The 8,876-nt window shown below is 55.6% G+C and overlaps 1 protein-coding gene across 1 annotated transcript in view; it reads left to right on the top strand.

Moving 5' to 3' along the window:
* Positions 1–8,876, top strand: part of STX1A (syntaxin 1A (brain)) — a 65,989-nt gene that overhangs the window by 44,700 nt on the left and 12,413 nt on the right. Inside the window, exons 4-6 of the mRNA XM_010007804.1 lie at positions 2,848–2,922; positions 4,152–4,225; positions 8,493–8,601. Coding sequence (XP_010006106.1) covers positions 2,848–2,922; positions 4,152–4,225; positions 8,493–8,601 — 258 coding nt within the window. The remainder of the gene's footprint in view (positions 1–2,847; positions 2,923–4,151; positions 4,226–8,492; positions 8,602–8,876) is intronic.

Here is an 8,876-nt window from a genome sequence, read left to right as displayed (position 1 = left end):
CCTCACTGCAAGAAGGAGCTGGAGGTGCTGGGGCAGGTCCAGGGGAGACAACGGGGCTGGGGAAGGGACTGGAGGGAAAGTCTGACAGGGATGGGCTGGGGGAGCTGGGGGTGTTTAGCCTGGAGAAGAGGAGACTCAGGGGGGACCTTCTCACTCTCTCCAACCACCTGAAGGGAGGTTGTGCTCAGGTGGGGTTGGGCTCTTTTTCCAGGCAACCAGTGACAGGACAAGAGGGCCTGGCCTGAAGCTGCTCCAGGAGAGGTTTAGGTGGGATATCAGGAAGCACTTCCCCATGGAGAGGGTGATCAGACACTGGGATGGGCTGCCCAGGGCAGTGGTGGAGGCACCATCCCTGGAGGTGTTCAGGGCAAGGCTGGAGGTGGGACTTGGTGCCCTGGTCTGGAGATGTGGGGGTGTTGGTCATAGGCTGGACTTGATCATCTGAAAGGTCTTTTCCAGCCTTGGTGAGTCTGTGAAACACCTCTTGCCCCTCAGGGCAGCCCTGTTTGCTGGGGAGAGCAAGGCCATGGTGGTGGTGATGTTGTGGTGCTGCTTCTTCCTGTTGCCGAGTGTTAAATAGTGTGGAGTGAGTCACTTCAACAGACGCCATGGATGGGAAGACAACTGTTTGGGGCGGCTGTGCAGGCATCCTGGGCCTCAGAGCCAGCCAGAAGGAGGGTTTTCCCCCTGCTGCTCAGTTGGAAATAGTTGGAGGGAAGGCAGCCTAGCTCCATAACTCGTGTCCCTCCATGCTGGGTCGGTCCTGGGCCCTTCCTGAGTGGCCAGCACAGGGGGATGGTCATTTGGACCCTCAGAGGAAGCACCAGGGCAGCATCACACAGCATGTCCTCCAGCCCAGGCTGACAGCCAGAAGGGAATCACAGAATCATCCTAGTCTGGGTGTCAAAGGCCTTGCCAAAGTCTAGGTACACAATGTCCACAGCGTTCTCCTCATCCAGTAGGAGAGTTGGAAAAGACCTGTAGGATCATCAAGTCCAACCATCAACCCACCACCACATCAACTAAGCCATGTCCTGAAGTGCCACATCCACACGTTTTTTGAACACCTCTAGGGATGGTGACTCCACCACTGCCCTGGGCAGCCTGTTCCAATGCCTGACCACTCTTCCAGTACAGAAATTGTTCCTAATATCCAATCTGAACCTTCCCTGGCACAACTTGAGGCCATTTCCTCTCATCCTGTCACCAGCTGTGACAGGGAGAAGAGACCTGACTATGTACAGAAGGTGTGCAGCAGTGAGTGATGTGAAATTGTCTCCTAAGATCAAAGGTGGATTTGGGTGGGAAGGGACCTGGGAGGCCCCTGGTCCAGTACCCTCCAGCAGGTCCATTAGAGCTGGTTGCTCAGCCCTTCATCCAGCCACACGCTGAATATCCTTAAGGACAGACATCCCACCATGTCTCTGGGCTCATTGTTTGACCACCTTCATGATGACCATTTTTTTTCCCTAGTATCTAATTTGAATTCTGTGTGTCCCAGCTTGGTCTGTCACTGCTTGCACTGTCCCTGTGCAGCTTCAAGCTTCAGCAAGAAGCTGAAGGTCACCTCCAAGGACCAGCAAGAAAGTCTGGTACCAGTCTCTCCCTTCTGGGTCATTGTAGGCAGCAGTAGGAGCCCCCTTTGCTTTCCCCTTCCCAGGTGAACAAGCCCAGCTCTCAGCCTGTCCTCATGTTCATGGTAACCTGTTGTCCCCTCACACTTCTGGGTTTTTGTCTGCTTCTCCATCAGCTCCTGGCCACGGGTTGTTCCTCAGCTCAGGCTGGTTTCTTTATTCAATACAAACTCTTTCACCAATGAAGAAGAGTTAGCCACTTCAGTGAGAGCCCAACCTGAAGATGTTCTCTGCCCTTCCCTACATGGTGCTTATTCTCTAGCAATTACGGAATCACACCAGGTCCCCCAGTGAGGCCATGGTCTGGTCTTCACCAGAACATCCTGGAGCCTAGGGTGAAGACATTCACACACAGGTCCATCTTCTTCTTTCCCAAGGGTGCTGAATCTCTTAGCTCTGAGTCAGGAATGTCTGCAGCCCTTGGTGGGATGTGACTTTCCCCCAGCACGTTCCTGTCACCATCATTTTGTGATTGTGCCTGTGACTGCCAGCTGGGAGCCACCACAGCCACTGGAGTGACTCAGTTCATGTGCCTGGGGTCTGTTAAACCAACTTTTCTTGAATTAGGTCTTGACCTCATCAAAATCAAGAGGGAGCATGAGGGTGGCAGCATTTCCCAGAAATCATATTTGAGTGGCAGGTGGGTTCAGACTTCCTTTGGTAGCTGAATCTGGAGATGCTGCAATGTGCTGCTCACTGCTGGCTTGGGGGGTTGGCCAGTCCCATGGGCAGGGCAGGGCGATAGGCTGCCCAAAGGTCCAGCAGGACATGTCCACCACCCAGCCTTCACACCCCATGAGGGGCAGAGCATGGTTGGGTTGGGTCCCTGCATGAAGGGCACAGGCCTGAGCCCCCCGCTCCAGCCCTGCTGCTGTGCTCAGGTGGGTCCTGCAGCTGTTCAGGCACAGGGTGCTGAGGGGCACACAGGCACATCTCAGCTCCTCTTAGGAAGCTCTGGTTTCTGGGACAGGGACCATGGACCCACAGAATGGTTTGAGTTGGAAAGAACCCTCAAAATCACCCAGTCCCATGGGCGGGGACACCTCCCACCAGCCCAGGCTGCTCCAAGCCCCATCCAACCTGCCCTTCAACACTGCCAGGGATGGGGCAGCCACAGCTTCCCTGGATCTGGTCTTCACACACTGCAGGGCTGGGCAGCAGGTTTTAGCAGTGTCTCAAACTTACTCATGTTTGCTCTTTTCTCTCTCCCCAGAAACAAAGGAGGAGCTGGAGGAGCTGATGTCGGACATAAAGAAAACGGCAAACAAAGTGCGCTCCAAGCTAAAGAGTGAGTGTTGGTCATGGAGTTGTTTGGGGAAGGGAACCTTCAAGATCATCTAGTCCCAACCTCCCACCATGGGCAGGGACACCTACTAGACCATCCAACCTGCCCTCCAACACTGCCAGGGATGGGGCAGCCACAGCTTCCCTGGGCAACCTGGACCAGGGTCTCACCACCCTCACAGCAAAGAATTTCTCCCTAAGATCTCATCTCAATCTCCCCTCTTCCAGCTTGAAACAGTTCCCCTCATCTTATCACTGTCTACCTGTGATGGTGCCATGGGTAGCACAGTTCCCATCCTGGCTGGGGTGCAGCATTACTGCCCTGGGTTCTGCTCCAGGCCCCTCTGTTCATCTCTTCCCACTCGTGCCCCATGACCAGCACTGTGGTGGGGCCCTGGCTGGCAGCTCTGTGCTGGTGGCACCTGCTGTTTGGCTCAGATGGGGACAGTTTGGGGTGGTTTGCTGTAGGCAGGACAGGGCAGGTTACAGACACACAGCCTGGCCCGGTCTGGGTGTCTTCTGGCATCCTGAGCCAAACTCAAGGGATGCCACCAGCTCACACCTGGAGGTCAGTCTACATGGAGGCACATACCTCTGCACCCTGGGCCAGCTGGGAGCTTTCTTCCAGGCTTTGTAAGTGTCTAAAATGAACTTTTTGAATTAGCATGTCCCAGGCTGGCCTTGAGGAGCAGATCTGCACAGCCTTGCTCTGTGCTGGACCTCCTGTGCTGCCACCCCATGCCCTCTCCTGCCCAAACCACAGCTCCTCCCTGCAGCCCTTCATGCTCCTTGGGCAGGTGAGGAGTTCATCTCACTCCTTTGTGCTGCCAGGTGGGATGAAAAGGGCAAATCCCTGCCCTGCTGCAGCAGCCTAGTCATCAGGAGGGGGTGTACTCATGGGTCCCCCCTGGGCAGGCCCTGGCAGCTGCCGACCTGCTGGTTTTGGAGTCCCTGGAAGAAGGCTTGAGTTGGGGACATTTTAGCTCTGGGTTTGCTCCTGGGGCAGAGCAGCACTCCGTGGGGTTTGGATGGTGCTGAGGCCCAGCCTGATGAGCACACCCAGAGCTGGGCAGCCTTGCTGCCAACCCAGGCTGAATCCTGGGCTGGAGGCAGGAGCTGGGGATGGTTCCAGGTTCTCCTCAACTGGCTTCAGTCATTTCCAATCCCTCCACAAACAAGCCCTTTTCCTTTCTCTGAGCAGCATGAAATAATGTGTCCTTCTACCCCCACCAGGTATTGAGCAGAGTATTGAGCAAGAGGAAGGACTGAACAGGTCATCTGCTGACCTGAGGATAAGGAAAACTCAGGTGAGTCCCTGCCCTGGGACACTGGGAAGGGGAGGATGGGAACTGTCTGGAGGCAGCTCTGAGAGCCCAGGAGGTGATGGGAGAGGAGGGCTGTGCTTGGCTTCAGAGCAGTCAAATTCTGCTGTGCAAACACTAGAAGTAATCATAGAACCCCAGGGTGGTTTGGGTTGGAAGGGTCCTTAAAACTCATCTAGTTCCAACCCCCCTGCATGGGCAGGGACACCTCCCACCAGACCAGGCTGCTCCAAGCCCCATCCAACCTGCCCTTCAACACTGGGCAGGGATGGGGCAGCCACAGCTTCTCTGAGCAACCTGGGCCAGGGTCTCACCACCCTCAGTGTAAGCCATTTCTCCCTATGTCCAACCTAACCCCACCCTGGTTCAGTTTAAACCCTTGTCCCTTGTCCTGTCACTGCAGGCCCTGCTCAAAAGTCTCTTCCTCTTTCCTTCAAGCACTGATTGGCCTCAGGAAGGTCTCCTGGAGCCTTCCCTTCTCCAGCCTGCACAGCCCCAACTCCCTCAGCCATGGACAAGGAAGTGGAAGCTTTTCTTGTAATTTGGGCATTTTTTAGCATTTCTCTAGTCTCAGATAATCAGGGGAGAGGAGCTCCCTGGGGCTGCAGCTTGGAGCCCCTGTGTTGGGAGGCTGAGGTGGGCACTGTAGCCAGGTCCCCATGCCCAGGACAGGTGAGCAGGGCACAGAGCAGTGTTGTCCCATGGTTGTGCTGCTGGCTTTGCTTTGTCACTGTGGGTAAGAGGAGCTGACAGCTCTGGCAGCAGCTGCACCCTCTGACCCTTGTAGCTGTCCCCTGGGGAGCAGTGTGGGGTGGACTTGCCTGAAGGCAGTTTTTGAGCTGCAACACACCAGGAGTGTGAAGATGTCCCTGGTCCCTGCTGGTGCTCGTTGGGTTCCCATACCTGGTGTGCTCCTGGTGTGAGTGTGAATTTTGGAAGCCTTCTCCAGGCTGAGCAACCCCAGCTTTCTCAGCCTGTCTCCACAGGAGAGGTGCTTCTGCCCTCAGATCCCCTGTGGCCTCAGGTCTGATGGCCTCACAGTGGGGCTCTTGCAGCTGGTCCTGGTGGGTGTGCAGCTCAGGTGTCCCCTCCAGCTCCCAGCCACCCAGGAACATCCAAGCAGGAATCACAGAACTGCTGGAGTTGGAAAGGACCTCTAGAGACCATCTAATCCAACTGTCCCACTGAAGCAGGATCACCCAGAGCACTTTACCCAGGGCTGCATCCAGGTGGGTTTGGAATATCTCCAGAGCTGGAGACTCCACAGCCTCCCTGGGCAGCCTGTCCCAGGGCTCTGTCACCCTCACTGTACAGACGTTTTTCCTCATATTTCAAAGGAACTTCCCATGTTCCAACTTGCACCCATTGCCCCTCGTTCTGACACTGGGCCCTGCTGAGAAGGGCCTGTCTCCATCCTCCTTGCACCCACCCTTTAGATACTTGTAACCATTGATAAGGTCTCCCCTCAGCCTTCTCATCTCCAGGCTGAACAGCCCCAGCTCCTTCAGCCTTTCCTGACACCCAGGTTTGCTCCTGGTTGTGGGATCACAGCACAGTGGTGAGGAGACCAGGAGATCCCTGCCCTTCTTCCAAGTATCAGTACTTTTGGTCCTTGTTGTTCAGAAGAGCTTTTCCTCTAGTTGGTTTTGGGCTTGATTTATCTAGATAAGATGGTGCAGTGGAAATGTTCACCCTGCCAGTTCAAAGACTGAAACAAACCCCAAGGGTGGCAAGGCAGGGGTGGGATCTGCTGTAACCCTGACAGGCTCAGGAGGAGAGCTGGCATCCCCCCTGGGCTCTCTCCCAGGATGAGCACTTCAGAAGTGTCTTTCTCTTCATTCAGATGTTGAAGACCAATGTCCCAGGTTCCAGTCTATGCTTTGTAGGGGTGTCAAAGCCCCCTGTGTGTACCCAGAGCTGACTGAGCTCTTTAGAAGTCCAACTTGGTTGTGCAGCAAATGGAGCTGCTTTCCCCATATCACAGAATCACTGAGGTTGGAAAAGCCCTTCAAGATCATCGAGTCCAACCATTGACCCTGCTCTCCCAAGCCCAGCACTGAGCCATGTCCCCAAGCACCACATCTAGATGACTTTTAAACACATCCAGGGTGACTCAACCTCCCTGGGCAGCCTGTTCCAATGTCTGACAACCCTTTCAGTGACAAAGTTCTTCCTCATGTCCAGTCTGAACCTCCCCTGGTGCAGCTTGAGGCCATTTCCTCTTGTTCTATCACCTGTTACTGGGGAGAAGAGACCAGCACCTGCCTCCTTACAACCTCTTTTCAGGCAGTTGCAGAGGGTGATGAGGTTTCCCCTCAGCCTCCTTTTCTTCAGACTCAACAGCCCCAGCTCCCTCAGCTGCTCCTCATAAAACTTGTTCTTGAGGCCCTTGATCAACTTGGTTGCCCTTCTCTGGACACGCTCCAGCACCTCCATGTCCTTCCTGGATTGAGGTGCCCAAAACTGGACACAGTATTGGAGGTGCAGCCTCACCAGTGCTGAGTACAGAGGGACAATCACCTCCCTGGTCCTACAGGCCAGGATGTCATTGTCCTTCTTGGCCACCTGGGCACACACTGGCTCACGTTCAGCTGCTTGTCAGTCAGAACCCCCAGCTCCCTTTCCACCAGGCACTTCCCAGCCACTCTGTCCCCAGCCTGCAGCACTGCCTGGGGTTGTTGTGGCCCAAGTGCAGGATGTGACACTTGGCCTTGTTGACCCCAGTCCATCCATCCAGCCTGTCCAAGTCCCATCTAGTCTGTCCATGCCTGAGGAGTGCAGAGTTGTTGGCCCCAGGTGAAGCAACCCTGTGTCCTAACTTCAGTCAATACTTTTTGTTGAACGAGTCTCTTTCAAATGCAATTTACATTTTTATATTCTTCTTATTTACTCTGAATATTCAGGTGGTTCCATGTAGTGACTGAAAGTCATTTCAAATGGGTTTTTCCAGCCCGTTATGCACAAAAACTGCGTGTTCCTTCAAAAATGAGATGCATTTTGTAGACGTGTGGGATGCCCGGGGGAACAGAACGTAACAATCTGACAAAATCAACACGAAGGCAAAGAACTTTTGAAGGAGAAGAGTGGTGTGGTGTGCTGAGGAGCAGAAAGGGGTGTCACTCAACACCCAGGCTATATTTGGCTACAGATCAACCTGTGTTGATACTTCACAGCCGAGTGAGAACAAACTGGGTTTTAGGCAATTTAGAGAAGGCAGAAGAAGAGTTGATTAGGTGACACATCCCGTTCTTGCTGGATTTCAAGCCATGACACCCAAGAGCTGTTGGCCTTGCTTGGTGCTGGTCAGCTCTTGGGGAGAGGCTGCAGGTGCTGAGGTTCCCCTGTGAGGTTTGCCAGCAGAGGCTGGATGAGATGAGCCAAGGCTGAGGCTCTGCCATGAGGATGGAGCTGCTTCTTGCTTAGAATAGCTGCAAAGCAAACACAAGTGTGTCTTTCAGATGTCTTCAGTCTCCTGGAGGTGGGTTGGCTGGAGCTGCTCTGGGTGTAGAAACACCCAGGAGACACTTCTGAGCCTGCAGAGGTGCTGTCAGGCTCTGCTATGGAGGCTTAAGAGCTGCTCCAGCTCATCAGGGCTGGGTACAATCCTTGGCTTCAGCTCTGTCAGCTGTAACTCACTAAGGGTGAGCTCAGGCCTTGCTGAAGATGAGGGTGCTCTAGTGTGGGGTGACAGCCCCACCACACCACCTGCCCTGGGCTGGCTGCTCAGTTTGGGGCAAGTGGTCCTCCCCTACATCCCCGTGGGGCTGGGGCTTGCGGGAGCCCTCCAGTGTGGGGAGGGGACAAGCTCCCCTCGCAAGCTGTGCCCTAGCCAGGTTGGGTCCCCCCAGGGTTCCCTGCCCAGTCCCAGCACCCCAGAGGGACACCCACCGTCTGTCCTGTGCCTGTGCTGGGTCCAGCAGGTCCTGGCAGGGACAGGCTGGGCTTGACCCAGAGCACCGTGCACACAAGACCCAGAGCACACAAGCTGTGGTGTGAGGAGGGGGCTGCCAGCTGTGACCCCTGCATATCCTCTGGGGGTGCACACCTTGCTTGGGCTGGGCTGGGGGTGACCAGGCTGAGCAGGGGCACCTGGAGCTCCCTGTGGGGCCGCGTCACCTCCTGACGCCGCTCAGAGCAGCTCCTGGGCTGGCAGTGCTTTGTGGGTGCCAGAGGTGCAGGGGCTGCTCCGGGGGTGGTGGGTCTGTCCCTCCTGCAGGACCCTCACCCTGTTGGTCTCCTCTCCCCTGCTCAGCACTCGACGCTGTCGCGCAAGTTCGTGGAGGTGATGTCTGAGTACAACGCCACGCAGACCGACTACCGGGAGCGCTGCAAGGGCCGGATCCAGAGGCAGCTGGAGATCAGTGAGTCAGCCTGGGGCTGGGCTGGGCTGGGCTGGGCTGGGCTGGGCTGGGCTGAGGGAAAACAAAAACTCCAAACCCCGTGGCTTGGGTCCAACCCAGTGGAACAGCCCCGGGGCTGCTCCCCCCATACACCCTGGGCTGGGAGGACAAACCCAACTAGAAGCTCCTGGGTCGAGACCAAGGACAAGGAGGGATCTTCACTGATTGAACACCAGGCCAAAACAGACTCAACTTGGGGAAATACTGATTTAATGTCACACCAATCCGTGCCCCCA

This window comes from Chaetura pelagica, unplaced genomic scaffold (genome assembly GCF_000747805.2).
Source record: "Chaetura pelagica isolate M959 unplaced genomic scaffold, ChaPel_1.0 scaffold590, whole genome shotgun sequence".
NCBI lineage: Eukaryota > Metazoa > Chordata > Aves > Apodiformes > Apodidae > Chaetura > Chaetura pelagica.
Note: the sequence above shows the minus strand (reverse complement) of the source record. Positions and strands in the feature narration are given on the sequence as shown.